Below are 16192 nucleotides of genomic sequence, written 5' to 3'. Positions count from 1 at the left end.
CAGAAGTGGTAGAGGATGTGTGGATCAGGTGTTTGCTTTGAAGAATGTATGTGAGAAATACTTAGGAAAGCAAATGGATTTGTTACTTATTTTATTTATTTTGCTTTGTCGCTGTCTCCCGCGTTAGTGAGGTAGTGCAAGGAAACAGGCAAAATAATGGCCCAACCCACCCACACACAAATGTATATACATACACGTCCACACACGCAAATATACATACCTATACATCTCAATGTATACATATATATATATATATACACACACAGACATATACATATATACACATGTACATAATTCATAGTCTGCTTTTATTCATTCCCATCGCCACCTCGCCACACATGAAATAACAACCCTCTCCCACCGCATGTGCAAGAAGTAGTGCTAGGAAAAGACAACAAAGGCCACATTTGTTCACACTCAGTCTCTAGCTGTCATGTAATAATGCACCAGAACCACAGCTCCCTTTCCACATCCAGGCCCCACAGAACTTTCCATGGTTTACCCCAGACGTTTCACATGCCTTGGTTCAATCCATTGATAGCACGTCGACCCCGGTATACCACATCATTCCAATTCACTCTATTCCTTGCACGCCTTTCACCCTCCTGCATGTTCAGGCCCCGATTACTCAAAATCTTTTTCACTCCATCTTTCCACCTCCAATTGGGTCTCCCACTTCTCCTCGTTCCCTCCACCTCTGACACATATATCCTCTTGGTTAATCTTTCCTTACTCATGCTCTCCATATGACCAAACCATTTCAAAACACCCTCTTCTGCTCTCTCAACCAAACTCTTTTTATTACCATACATCTCTCTTACCCTATTATCACTTACTCAATCAAACCACCTCACACCCCATATTGTCCTCAAACATCTCATTTCCAGCACATCCACCCTCCTCCGCACAACTCTATCTATAGCCCATGCCTCGCAACCATATAACATTGTTGGAACCACTATTCCTTCAAACATACCCATTTTTGCTTTCCGAGATAATGTTCTCGACTTCCACACATTCTTCAACGCTCCCAGAACTTTCGCCCCCTCCCCCACCCTATGATTCACTTCCAATTCTACGGTTCCATCCGCTGCCAAATCCACTCCCAGATATATAAAACAATTCACTTCCTCCAGTTTTTCTCCATTCAAACTTACCTCCCAATTGACTTGTCCCTCAACCCTACTGTACCTAGTAACCTTGATCTCATTCACATTTACTCTCAGCTCTCTTCTTTCACACACTTTACCAAACTCAGTCACCAGCTTCTGCAATTTGTCACATGAATCAGCCACCAGCATGTGAGAAACTGCAGAAGCTGGTGACTGAGTTTGGTAGAGTGTGAAAGAAGAAAGCTGAGAGTAAATGTGAATAAGAGCAAGGTTATTAGGTACTGTAGGGTTGAGGGACAAGTCAATTGGGAGGTAAGTTTGAATGGAGAAAAACTGGAGGAAGTGAAGTGTTTTAGATATCTGGGAGTGGATTTGGTAGCGGATGGAACCATGGAAGTGGAAGTGAATCACAGGGTGGGGGAGGGGGCGAAAGTTCTGAGAGCGTTGAAGAATGTTTGGAAGTCGAGAACATTATCTCAGAAAGCAAAAATGGGTATGAGTCAAGGAATAGTGGTTCCAACAATGTTATATGGTTGCGAGGAGTGGGCTATGGATAGAGTTGTGTGGAGGAGGGTGGATGTGCTGGAAATGAGATGTCTGAGGACAATATGTGGTGTGAGGTGGCTTAATCGAGTAAGTAATAATAGGGTAAGAGAGATGCGCTGTAATAAAAAGAATGTGGTTTAGAGAGCAGAAGAGGGTGTTTTGAAATGGTTTGGTCACATGGAGAGAATGAGTGAGGAAAGATTGACCAAGAGGATAATTGTGTCAGAGGTGGAGGGAACGAGGAGAAGTGGGAGATCCAATTGGAGGTGGAAAGATGGAGTGAAAAAGATTTTGAGTGATCAGGGCCTGAACATGCAGGAGGGTGAAAGGCGTGCAAGAGATAGAGTGAATTGGAACGATGTGGTGTACCGAGGTCGATGTGCTGTCAATGGATAGAACCAGGGAATGTGAAGCATCTGGGGTAAACCATGGAAAGTTCTGTGGGGCCTGGATGTGGAAAGGGAGCTGTGGTTTCGGTGCATTATACATGACAGCTAGAGACTGAGTGTGAACAAATGTGGCCTTTGTTGTCTTTTCCTAGCGCTACCTCATGCACATGCAGTGGGAGGGGGTTGTTATTTCATGTGTGGCGGGGTGGTGATGGGAATGAATAAAGGCAGACAGTATGAATCATATACATGTGTATATATGTATATGTCTGTGTGTGTATATATATGTATATGTTGAGATGTATAGGTATGTTTATTTGCATGTGTGGACGTGTATGTATATACATTTGTATGTGGGTGGGTTGGGCCATTCTTTCATCTGTTTCCTTGTGCTACCTCGCTAACGTGCGAGACAGCGACAAAGTAAAATAAATAAAAAATGAAAAATAATTAAAATTTCTACCAACATCAGTCTGGAATTCATTTCACCACACTTTTTAACACATTCCCACAAATCCTGCTTGATCAGTAGTGCTACTGCTTCCTTAGCTCTTGCCCTCATACCAATCATGACTTTACCCCTTAGACACTTTTAAACCATTCCTCATTAATACCCTTTATCTTTGATCCACTCAGAGCCAGAACATCCAGGTTCCTTTCTACAAACATATTACATATCTCTCCCTTCTCATCTTCGTTCCACCCACACACATTTGGACATCTTAGCCTGATTCCAATAAGAGGATAAGCACTCCTCCCTTGGCTCCTTCTTTTGTTTTGTCTTTTAGAAACTGAAATAAAAGATGGGAGTTTCCAGCCCCCTGCTTCCACCCTTCTCAGGTACCTTCTTTGACATGCAGGGAATACAAATGTAGAATACTTTCTCTCCTAGCCCAGGGGTAGGTAGGTACTACTTTCACACTACAAATGCTTCCTTAGCAACCAATCCCCAGTTAGCTTTCTTAGCAACCAATCCGTAGTTATTCTTTTAGCTTCTTCATCTTTCACATTCTACCATATGTTCCAAAAGACCATACCATCCATAAAGGCTTTCTGCCATGGGCCTTCCTCATAACATCTTTAAAATACATAACCTTCTCATATCTTCATTCTATATGTCCTTTAAATTCCATGTCCACTATACAAATTATCAGTCTATTACTCCTATTTCTGAGACCTCCATCAAGTACTTAAGTGTCACAGCAATATATCAGGGTTGCAATGAGCACTCCATGCAAAGCTTCTTGCATACTCTACTCTCACTATGACTGCTTTCACTTTCAACTTTTCCAATGCCATCCTCACTAAACTTCACTCTCAATTATTCACACTCATCCACAACTTCCACTTCTTCAACATGCAAATTAAAATTACAATCTGACTTGCATTTGTTAACATAACCTGATATCTTATCTTTTATTTGCATTCGCATTCAGCATCCTCTTCCTATATACATCATCAAAACAGTTCATCATTCTATCTAGCTCTCCCTATGAGTTAGCTATCAGCAATGTCACCTGCAGGGATATAATGTAGTTAGAGGGCACCTAAGCATTGCTCTAGCTCCTCCATTCATCCTAGAGGAAGCCTATCTCAAGCTGTTTCAAACAAAAAGACCCACAAGAAAAAATATTAATCATGTTCAAGCTAACATTTATGGAACATTTTAAATAAACTGGTTTTTGGTTTCTTCTTTTTTTTCATGTTGGAGGCTCCAGTCACAGACAAAAGGCCACATCAAGGCTTGGCCTTAATTGAAATAAAAAAGATTAAGAAAGAGAAGACAGAAAGAAAAGTACTTTTGAAATTTGGAGGAAGTGAAAAACTTGTCTTTTAAAGAGTGCAAAGTCATAGTTATAGGGAAAAACAAAAAATGGTAGTTCTAAAGCATAGAGGAATACAAAAAGAAACAATTATCAAAATGGTCCACACTTTGCTAACAGCTACACAGTGATTATGTTATGCAGCAGCATCTTGAGTACAGTATAGTCTATCTAAGGCTGGGGCTCACAAACATACAAAAAGAAACAATTATCAAAATGGCCCACCCTTTGCTAACAGATACACAGTGACTATGTGATGCAGCAGCTTCCTGAGTACTGTACAGTCTATCTATGGCTGGGGCACACAATCAGCCAGTTCTTGGCAGCAAAAACCAAAGCAATGAAAGAGGGAAAGTGAAGCAACATTGTGGCACAGGGTAAGTGGGCTAAGTACTGAGGTTAGCCTGGGAGAGTTGATTAGTTGGAGTGCTTTTGATGTAACTTTAACAAGTAAGGATGCATAGTGAGAACCATTCCAGATGTGAGAGCAGTACTCCATACAAGGAGGGATCAATCCTTTGTATCAATGGAACAGCTGTTCAAAGGAGAAATTTTAACATCTAAACAGGAAACCCAGTTTCTTACTGGCAGATGGCTATTTCCATAATGTGAGGTTTCCAAGATAGAGTGGATGTTACAGTAATAACAAGTACGTTCAACAAGTCTAGAGGTTCTGTCAAAGGAAAGAGGAAAGTTGCAAGGGAATTTTGATGGAGACATGAGCAGAAACTTAAGGTATAAAACTTAACCAGATCTCATCTATCCAAGCGAGATATCCTGTCCAAGCCTGAGTTTCTAAGGAAGTTCTGTCAAGATGGGATACAAATTGAGTGAAAGAAGTAGGAGCAAATTTGAAGAATGTGGAGAAATGCAGTGTTTAGACATCAGCAAATGAGTGCATTTGGCTATTTGTGGAAGAAAGGAGATCACTGATAAAAAGAACAAAGTGTAGCAGACAAGCCAGAACCTTGAGGGACACTGCTGTTGATGAAGGAATGTGGAGAGGCAGAGCCATCATCAACCACAGAGATAGATTGGTAAGAGAAGGTAGATATGAGGGTGCAAAGTGAGGGAGGAAGCCAAAAGAAGGAGCTTGGAGATGAGACCCCAATTTGCATTCTTCTCTATCAAAAAATACAACAGCTTCATCATGTGGGCAATATGAGGTGTATTCAGCATGAACACAACATGGCAAAAGAAAATGATACCTCATTTGGAAAAAATGTCTGCATCATGTTGTTATCAAAAGTGAAAGTAATAAATATACTGAGAATCTGGTTAAAACTTTCTTTTGCATATCTAAATTTGGTGCACTGGCAACCTTGAGTAGGGAGCCCAGCTGGTCCTGATAACAATACAATAACCATGAAGCAAAATGCAAGCCTTATTCTTTTGAAAAGAAAGTGAAAAGACCACAGGACATTCATACTGTCACACTGAGTGATAATGGAAGAGGGGAGCTTGAAAGCTGCAACTACTTCAAATTAAGAAATGGCATCGTACAATGTAATACTGATACTGAGCTTGATACACAGACAGGTCTTTATCCTTGCATGGATATATGAGTAGGAAATGTGGAAGAGAAGAAAGATATACTCTAGGACAGACCACAAGAATGAAAAATGTGGTTGTAAAGTGTATGCAAATACCAAAAACACCTTATTATGTTTCTCATCAAAGGGATAAAGACAGCTAATGAGATTCTTTCTTAAATTATTTGCTTTTTGCCACATTTACAAAGAAGTGCCAGGAACAAAGAAAAGGCAACAGTCACTCACATCAATACTCTAACTGTCATGTGTACTGCACAGATACTTCAGCCTCCTATCAACAACCAGGCCCCACTGATCTTTCCATGGTTTCCTCTGGCTGCTTCACATGCCCTCTTTCAGTCAAGTGACAGCAAGTCACCTCCTGTATACCACATGGTTCTTATTCACTCTATCCAACGCAATATTTTCACCCTTCTTTATGTTCAGGTCCTGAGCACTCAAAATCATTATCACTCCAACCTTTCATCTCCAGTTTGGTATCCCCTTCCTTTCCCCTCCACTTATGATGCATATAATCTCTTTGTCAACCTCTCGTAACTCATCCTCTCCACGTGACCAAACCATTATAGCACACCCTCCTCAGCATTCCTGACTGTACTCTTCTTATTACAACTCCTACCTGTGGGTGTAAAGTGTATGCAAATATTATAAACACCTTAGTGTATTTCACATCGAAGGGATAAAGACAGCTAATGAAATTTTCTTAAATTTATTTGCTTTTTGCCACAGTTGCAAGGAAGTGCCAGGAACAAAGAAAAGGCAAGAGTCATTCACATCAATTCTCTAGATGTCATGTGTATTGTACAGAAACTACAGCCCCCTATCAACAACCAGGCCCCACTGACCTTCCCGTGGTTTCCCTCAGGTGCCTCATATGCCCTCTTTCAGTTAACTGACAGGAAGTCACCTCCTGTATACCACATGGGTCTTATTCACTCTATCCTGTGCTTTTTACCCTTCTTTATGTTCAGGTCCTGAGCACTCAAAACCATTATCACTCCATCTTTCATCTCCAGTTTAGTCTCCTCTTCCTTTCCCCTCCACTTATGATGCATATCATCTCTTTGTCAACCTTTCATCGCTCATCCTTTCTATATGACCAAACCATTATAGCACACCTCTTTAGCATTCTTAATGGTAATCTTCTTATTACACCTCCTACCTGTTATTCTTTTATCTTTAACTTGATCAAAGCACCTTCCACCACTTTCATCCTTAAAAATTTCATTTCCAACACATTCACCCTTCTCTGCACATTCTCATGCATACTACAATGTTGGAATTACTATATCTTCAAACATACCCATTTTTGCACCCAAAGATAATGTCTTCTCTACTAAGATGAGAAAGAAAATCTGTCTGCATATCAAAGTAATAATAGGTCAGATTTCTAATCTTGTTTATGGATCTATAAGCCTAGGTTGTAAAACACCTCTAGTAGTCTGCCTGATTCATGAAAATGACAAGAAAGATGATCCACATTTCATGTTTTTAGACTGAAAAACTTCTAGTTCAGAAAAATGATACGACAGCCACACATGTTCTTGAATGTCTTAAGAAGCATGGCTCTCATTACTCCTATTTGAAACAGCATCTTGTAGTATTTACTGATGATGGAACAAGAGTTACAGTGAGCAAAAACTCATGTGTCTTTAACAGACAAAACTTTGATGTTATCAAATGGCAATGCTAAACCAGATGTTAAAACTTGCAGAGGGTGATTCAGTGATTGGAGCTAGGGAAGTGAGCCATTTTCATTCACTCATGGACACAGTGTCCTCTGTGCACAACAAGTCACTCTCAGTAAGAGGCAACTGGCAGACTACAATGCTGAATCAGAACAATAAATTTCTTAAATATGCTGCATTCTGAGCACAAGATGGGCAGCAAGTTTGTTTTGAACAGTATTGGCTGTATGGCACAACTAAAAAAATTTATGTGCTTATTTTGAAGTCACAGTGAAAGAAGAAACAAGTCTGTATTTGACAAGAAAATTTTTAAGTGGACTGGTAAAAAGATTTCTTTCAATAATTTTTCTTAGATTCAAGTCTGTATATGACATGTTACATGAACTCTTCTTGCTTCCAAAATGTTGGAAGAAATGCAGTACAACTACCATGTATGCAAACAAACCGATCCTTTGCAGCATATGCTTTTTGCATGAACTGAAAGAGCAACCTGGCACAATAAACTTTTAAGGCCAAAGTGGCAGTCACGCAGGGCAAGTTTGGATAGGGTTCTTTATGAAGCAACAGTAAGATTATCAACATTACTCATTAGCAGTTTTTCAAGTCTTGTTAGTAATTCTGAAAATCTAATGTTCCCAACCATGTCACTGAAAAGCTCTCATTCAGCTTCTTAAGTCAACCTGTTAAGCATCTCTGACCAAGCAATTGCACATATTTTACCAAGACTATTGGCTGGTTGAAATGCTGCTAGATTATATACAATAAGCAATATTGTCTCTTTGAATGTCATCAAAAGTTGTGTGGAAAAAGCTGGACAACATATTTCCTTAGATTTACAACCATTACTAAATTGTAAACAACTAATTCCAAGCAGCACTCTAGAATGTGAGCAAAGATCCAGTCATATGAGATTAATTACAGCATCAACACTCTTAAGAATTCTCATAAACCAGGTATGAGCCTTTATCTTCAACTACAAGGGATCCAGCATCATATGTATCTACTAGGATGTAATGTCAACAAATGACAGAGGACTCAAGGACAAGATCAGCCACTTGCATTGTCAACAAATTACAGAGCCTACGGGCTGTGATGTCAACAAATGACGAGAACTCAACGACAAGATCAGCTTCTTGCATTACCTGAAATGTGCAAGTGGACCCACTGTCGAAATTACTGAGAAGCCTCTTGTATTACCTGAAATAAGCAACTGGACTCAATGTTGAAATTACTGAGAAGAATCAACTGGTAAGGTTTTCTGTAATTAATTTTACTGTGGATTACATAAACCTTCATGCTGAAATTTTATGCAAAAGGATAATAATTCAAAATACCATAAGGTCGTAACAGAGGCACTAACTTTATAAAACAGTGGTTATGAGTTATTCTTTTTTAATGTGACTGGGCACTGTGAACTTAAGAGTGTGATCGTTACATCTTTGTTTATCATGGTAAAATGTGCATACTTCAATTATCACTCCTTCCTGTGACTCAAAAGCACAGTATATAGTAAAAATATTGCAATGAATTTAGAAATGTGGCAAACACATTTACTAAGAGCTCTAGCACCTCAAAATTTGGTACTACACCCCTAATCAACTATAGTAACTCGCATTCTGTTTCTTTATGGTTATGTATCACATAATACCCTTACCTTGCTTTCATCTCACAAAATGCTTCATCCATGAAAAAACCCAAAGTAACTTACATCTCACAATCCTGGTGTACTCCCACATTATTTCAAACCACTCACTCCTTGCCCCATTCAGTATTGCACATGCACTATCATCATTACAGAAACACTCAGTATTCAAAAGTCTTCCATACACAAAAGAGAGACATAACCTGCCAAGGGACCTTCCTACTCATGTTATCATATGCCTTTTCTAAATCCAGAAATGCTGGAGGCACCTTTTTCCACTAAAACTTTTTCGGTTACTTGTATATGTGCAACAATCCGATTTAACACTCACAATTATCATATTAGCTTTAGCTCCAGATGCAGATGAACTTATTCCAGATGAATCCATTTCAAATTCATCTCTCCTGACTTCCTTAGTTACAATTACTCTTGCCCGAGCAAATAATCTCTCCTGCCATCTAATGACACCCCCAAAGAACCAGTGATGATAGCCTCGAATACCTGACTGTGTCTGAACTTCATCGGGAAGGTTTTCACCTATCCTGAAATGCAAGAAAAAGTTATATATTGATTAATCTCTATTATGCCATAATGCAGCAGTAAATCACTGTACAAGCATGTAATAATTATCTGAGATTTTAACAATAACGACTTTGATTTATATGTGGAGTGAGAAAAGAGGAGCTGGTTTGCCTGCTGTGAAATAATGGGCAGCACCTTATACAACCAAGTTCAAGAGAATAATGATAAAAATATTTTGGTTTTGGTCGAGGTGGTGTGCAAAGTGAGAGGGTTAGGGAAAATGATTTGGTAAACAGAGAAGAGGTAGTGAAAGCTTTGCGGAAGATGAAAGCCGGCAAGGCAGCAGGTTTGGATGGTATTGCAGTGGAATTTATTAAAAGAGGGGGTGACTGTATTGTTGAGTGGTTGGTAAGGTTATTTAATGTATGTATGACTCATGGTGAGGTGCCTGAGGATTGGCGGAATGCGTGCATAGTGCCATTGTACAAAGGCAAAGGGGATAAGAGTGAGTGCTCAAATTACAGAGGTATAAGTTTGTTGAGTATTCCTGGTAAATTATATGGGAGGGTGTTGATTGTGAGGGTGAAGGCATGTACAGAGCATCAGATTGGGGAAGAGCAGTGTGGTTTCAGAAGTGGTAGAGGATGTGTGGATCAGGTGTTTGCTTTGAAGAATGTATGTGAGAAATACTTAGAAAAGCAAATGGATTTGTATGTAGCATTTATGGATCTGGAGAAGGCATATGATAGAGTTGATAGAGATGCTCTGTGGAAGGTATTAAGAATATATGGTGTGGGAGGAAAGTTGTTAGAAGCAGTGAAAAGTTTTTATCGAGGATGTAAGGCATGTGTACGTGTAGGAAGAGAGGAAAGTGATTGGTTCTCAGTGAATGTAGGTTTGCGGCAGGGGTGTGTGATGTCTCCATGGTTGTTTAATTTGTTTATGGATGGGGTTGTTAGGGAGGTAAATGCAAGAGTTTTGGAAAGAGGGGCAAGTATGAAGTCTGTTGGGGATGAGAGAGCTTGGGAAGTGAGTCAGTTGTTGTTCGCTGATGATACAGCGCTGGTGGCTGATTCATGTGAGAAACTGCAGAAGCTGGTGACTGAGTTTGGTAAAGTGTGTGGAAGAAGAAAGTTAAGAGTAAATGTGAATAAGAGCAAGGTTATTAGGTACAGTAGGGTTGAGGGTCAAGTCAATTGGGAGGTGAGTTTGAATGGAGAAAAACTGGAGGAAGTGAAGTGTTTTAGATATCTGGGAGTGGATCTGGCAGCGGATGGAACCATGGAAGCGGAAGTGGATCATAGGGTGGGGGAGGGGGCGAAAATTCTGGGGGCCTTGAAGAGAGTGTGGAAGTCGAGAACATTATCTCAGAAAGCAAAAATGGGTATGTTTGAAGGAATAGTGGTTCCAACAATGTTGTATGGTTGTGAGGCGTGGGCTATGGATAGAGTTGTGCGCAGGAGGATGGATGTGCTGGAAATGAGATGTTTGAGGACAATGTGTGGTGTGAGGTGGTTTGATCGAGTGAGTAACGTAAGGGTAAGAGAGATGTGTGGAAATAAAAAGAGCGTGGTTGAGAGAGCAGAAGAGGGTGTTTTGAAGTGGTTTGGGCACATGGAGAGAATGAGTGAGGAAAGATTGACCAAGAGGATATATGTGTCGGAGGTGGAGGGAACGAGGAGAAGAGGGAGACCAAATTGGAGGTGGAAAGATGGAGTGAAAAAGATTTTGTGTGATCGGGGCCTGAACATGCAGGAGGCTGAAAGGAGGGCAAGGAATAGAGTGAATTGGAGCGATGTGGTATACCGGGGTTGACGTGCTGTCAGTGGATTGAATCAAGGCATGTGAAGCGTCTGTTTGGTTATATAGAACTGTTTCTGCCACTTTAATAAGGCAGAATCAGTTAAAGACAAACAACAGCCTCATTTGCACACATCTATCCTCCAGCTGTCATGTATAATACATCAAAACTACAGCCTACAAACGACAACCAAGCCTCTCAGACTATTCCATGTTTAATGATAACAATAATACTTCACTGATTACATAAATTACAGGAAATTTGTTTTGTGCATTTTCACAGAAAGACAGCAATAAAACATTCGACCAGAGATATCATATTCATACATCTATCATAAAGCATTTATCAAAATAACACATTTAACTAGAGAAATCACATTCATATATCTATCATAAAGCATTTATCAAACAACTAAACATGTAAAAATATCACAAATATAAGGATATAACTATTAAGGCTTGAAGACTTAAATATGTACATCCCTTATATTTGTGATATTCGATTAAATATGTGATAAATGCTTAAGATGACCATAGGAATATGATATCTCTGGATGAATGTTTTATTGCTGTCTATCTGCAAAAATGCACAAACAAACTTCATGTAATTTATGCGACCAGTAAAGTATCATTATTATGGTTTAGCTTGATCACTTCATTTGCCACAATGACAGCATGCTGCCCTGTATACATCATTGATCTAGTTCATTCCATCCTATGCTAACCTATTACCCTTCTAAATGTTCAAGACCTAATATCTCAAAGACTCTTTTACTTAATCCTTTTGTCTCCTTTGTGGGCTGCCCCTCCTCCCTCCTCTTCTTCTTACAAGTAGCTCCCATTAGTAAATCTTCCTTTGCTTATCCTCTCTGCATGTGTGAGCCATCTAACCATATTGTGGTCAGCTCTCTCAACCATGCTGATCTTATTACAACACTTATCTCTTATAATGTCATTTCATACATAATGAACCGACCCCACATGACACAGTGTCCTAAGGCATTTCATTTCCATCATGTCCACCCTCTTTCATTCTTTACCATTACAAAGGTAAAGATTCACATCCAAACAATACTGTTGGCATTACTTTACCTTCAAATATACAAACCTTTGTTCAGAGAGATTTTGATCTGTTCTTAAACACACTCCTCATTGCACCAAGGACTTAGCCTCCTCTTCCAACCTCTGATTCATTTAAGCATCCATATTTTCACTCACTACCAGGTCTACTTCCAAGCATCTACAGCACTCAATTCCCTCTAGGTCCTTCTCATTCAAACTCACTCTCAAACCATCCCATCTCATCTATCTGCTAACTTTTTCACATTCATTTTCATTTCTCCTTTCATAATCACTCCCAGACTATGTCACTGGCTCATGGAGTTTCTGGAGTCAACCATCATAGTTGTGTTGTCTGCTAACAGCAACTGATTCATCTTCCACATCTCCCAACCCTTATTATACTTCAGGCTAGCCTCTTCACTGTAAGACCCATGCCTTTATCTTCCACATAAAAATATCTAACATGTTTATAAAGTCAGTTGTTGTTCGCTGATGATACAGCGCTGGTGGCTGATTCATGTGAGAAACTGCAGAAGCTGGTGACTGAGTTTGGTAAAGTGTGTGAAAGAAGAAAGTTAAGAGTAAATGTGAATAAGAGCAAGGTTATTAGGTACAGTAGGGTTGAGGGTCAAGTCAGTTGGGAGGTAAGTTTGAATGGAGAAAAACTGGAGGAAGTAAAGTGTTTTAGATATCTGGGAGTGGATCTGACAGCGGATGGAACCATGGAAGCGGAAGTGGATCATAGGGTGGGGGAGGGGGCGAAAATCCTGGGAGCCTTGAAGAATGTGTGGAAGTCGAGAACATTATCTCGGAAAGCAAAAATGGGTATGTTTGAAGGAATAGTGGTTCCAACAATGTTGTATGGTTGCGAGGCATGGGCTATGGATAGAGTTGTGCGCAGGAGGATGGATGTGCTGGAAACGAGATGTTTGAGGACAATGTGTGGTGTGAGGTGGTTTGATCGAGTAAGTAACGTAAGGGTACGAGAGATGTGTGGAAATAAAAAGAGCGTGGTTGAGAGAGCAGAAGAGGGTGTTTTGAAATGGTTTGGGCACATGGAGAGAATGAGTGAGGAAAGATTGACCAAGAGGATATATGTGTCGGAGGTGGAGGGAACGAGGAGAAGAGGGAGACCAAATTGGAGGTGGAAAGATGGAGTGAAAAAGATTTTGTGTGATCGGGGCCTGAACATGCAGGAGGGTGAAAGGAGGGCAAGGAATAGAGTGAATTGGATCGATGTGGTATACCAGGGTTGACGTGCTGTCAGTGGATTGAATCAGGGCATGTGAAGCGTCTGGGGTGAACCATGGAAAGCTGTGTAGGTATGTATATTTGCGTGTGTGGACGTATGTATATACATGCGTATGGGGGTGGGTTGGGCCATTTCTTTCGTCTGTTTCCTTGCGCTACCTCGCAAACGCAGGGAGACAGCGACAAAGCAAAAAAAAAAAAAAAAAAAATTATGTCCATAAAAATATTTAATAAACACAGTGACAACACATATTCCTGATAATTAGCATGCTTATCCAAGTACTCACCCTCTTCCCTTACTACTTGCACACATACCTTACACCACTGGTAAAAACCTTTCAATACATTTAGTAAATTTTCATTTACCTATATATTCATAGAACCTTCCAAAAGGGCTCTTTCTCAAACCCACCATAAGCTTCCTACAAATCCATAAAAACAACATACAATTCACTCTGTACAAGCATTTCTCTCAAAAATTCTTCAAAGTAAACACCTTATCCACACATCCTCTCTCCTGAAGCCACACTAGTCCTCCCTACTCTGATGTTTTGCGCATGCCACTACTTTCACAATCACTATTCCAATGCACTTGACTGGGTATACTCCACAAACCTATACCTGTAACTAAAGCATTCACTCTAATTCCCATTGCCTTTATATAAAGGCACTATATGTGCATTCACTGGGGTGCAACAGTTATGGAGACTCTTTTGCCATAGCCACAGTCATCCTCTTTCTTGAGAAACTCAAATGCAATCCCACTGACTTCTGCCACTTTGCTTCAATTCATCTTCTGCAAGGTTTTCACCAACTCTTCTCTTTTAACCAAACCATCCACCAGGACTCTCTTACTCTGCAAATCATTTCATCCCAAGCACATCATATCTACCATTCAATACAGTGAATAATCCTACAAAATGTTAACTCCATCTCTTTATCAATTCGTTGAAGCATGTTGAAATTGTTTCATTCATGTTCCCTATTTCCCAAATCAGTAAGGTAGTGCCAGGAACTGATGAAGAAACAGCCTCATTTGCTCATAACCACTCTCTAGTTGTCTTGAAAAATGCACCAAAAACCAGAGCCCGTATCCACAACCAGACCCCAAAGCTCTTTCTGTGGTTTTTCCTGAACAATTCATTTGCCTTGGCTCAACCCTCTGACAGTACATTCTCCCTTGTAAATGAAATCACTCCAATTTGCTCTATCCTCGCACATCATGCATCACCAGAGTCAGACATCAGGTCAGGTGAGCAAAGGCAAGGGTCAGGTCACCAAAGGCATGTGTCTAGTGGCCAAAGGCAAGAAAGTGCCAGGTCACAGATTAGCTCAAACTTGTACTTGTTGACAAATTCTTTCGGTTATAAAAGGATCTAAGATATATCTAGAATAATGCTGATATCATTATGAAAGTTGTGTGAAGTGTTTAATAATGCCAGATTCTATAATGCTTCGACCTACAACTAAATAACAAGATACAATTTTCTGAGTGTTGTTCCAGTCAATAGGGTGGCCGAAGTTTCGCATATGGAGGAATTGAGCAATTGATTCTTGCCCTACAAAAATGCTAAACTGGTGCTGCTTTATTCTAAAATTCAACTGTTTTCCACTTTTTTCCATGTAAACTACTGCAATTCTTACATGGTAGCTAGTAAACACAACCATCTGAATTTTCAGTAGAGTTTTTTATATGCAAGTTTCTCACTGTATTGCTGTTCTTAAATGCAATGTTGGTATCAAATTCCTCAAGTAGTTGGGGCAGTCCTACAACTACAAAGTAGTTGTGATATAGTAGTACAAGAAAGTTCTTAGTGCAATGAGGTTCCTTCGCTTTAGAGCTGAAAATACTTACTGGCAAAATAAAAAGATTTTGGGGTACTTTAAGGATGATACAATTACATAAATTTTGCTGATTTCATCAAGAAATTCTGGATTTCAAATATATTACAAACAAAAGAACATTGAGGAGAACTTATCCTAATAATTTAGGTGTGAGCAAACATTTATAGTTTTCTAAAAAATGCTGACAGTGAAAGGGTTCATATGTCTGTGCACCATGACGTCCATGAAAGACACAGTACCCTCATTTTCTTCTTTGACTCTAAAGCCAAGTAACTTGGCTTTAGAGTCAAAGAAGAAAATCATCCATTCCTTCATTATCTGACCATATGCAAATTATGTCATTATTTGTCATCTACTGGTATGATGCTAAGAAAGAAGTATAATTTCAAAGAAATCCATGTAGAATTTACTCATCATAGCTAAGAGGTAATATTCTATTGCCATGCCAAATCTCTGTAGATAATACTCCTTACTGAAATCAAATATTCAGTCCTTGCTGCAAAGCTTTATTAGTTCAATGACAGTAGCCACAGAGAAGGAAAGGGTAAAGTTACCAAAACTGAAAAATTTCTTACAGACACTATACAAATATTTGTCAATGAGCATCTTGGATTACTTTAAAGATGATGCAATTCCTCAAATTCTAACATCAGTTTAAACCTTAAACAAATCACTTTTTACTGTTAAATGCATAACAAACTTGAGACTCTGAATTTAGACTGATTCTCCCTATCAGCACTGCTTTGTCAGCTAAATCTTCATGTTATTTACAAAGGTGGTGCAAGCATCCCTACATCCCATTTACACTTACCCCTGGACCACTATTCAGGAATTCTAGTATTACTAGCACCTTTACTAATTTTCCAAAATATCCTAGTATAAACCCTCACTCCTCCATTAACTCCTCCTCCTAACCTAACCTACAATCCCCTATCCTAATAATCTCTATCACAAATACA

At 39.5% G+C, this 16192-nt stretch overlaps 1 protein-coding gene across 5 annotated transcripts in view; it reads right to left on the bottom strand.

Moving 5' to 3' along the window:
- Positions 1–16192, bottom strand: part of LOC139749181 (protein unc-13 homolog 4B-like) — a 407928-nt gene that overhangs the window by 126987 nt on the left and 264749 nt on the right. For all 5 annotated transcript variants that reach the window (XR_011712899.1, XM_071662845.1, XM_071662842.1 and 2 more), the window contains exon 14: positions 9085–9295. Coding sequence is in view for 4 of the 5 variants with exons in the window: in XM_071662845.1 (XP_071518946.1) it covers positions 9085–9295 (211 nt within the window). In the remaining variant the exon portion in view is untranslated. The remainder of the gene's footprint in view (positions 1–9084; positions 9296–16192) is intronic.

The sequence above is a fragment of the Panulirus ornatus genome, chromosome 6 (genome assembly GCF_036320965.1).
Source record: "Panulirus ornatus isolate Po-2019 chromosome 6, ASM3632096v1, whole genome shotgun sequence".
Taxonomy (NCBI): domain Eukaryota; kingdom Metazoa; phylum Arthropoda; class Malacostraca; order Decapoda; family Palinuridae; genus Panulirus; species Panulirus ornatus.
This window is presented reverse-complemented; position numbering and strand designations above follow the sequence as displayed.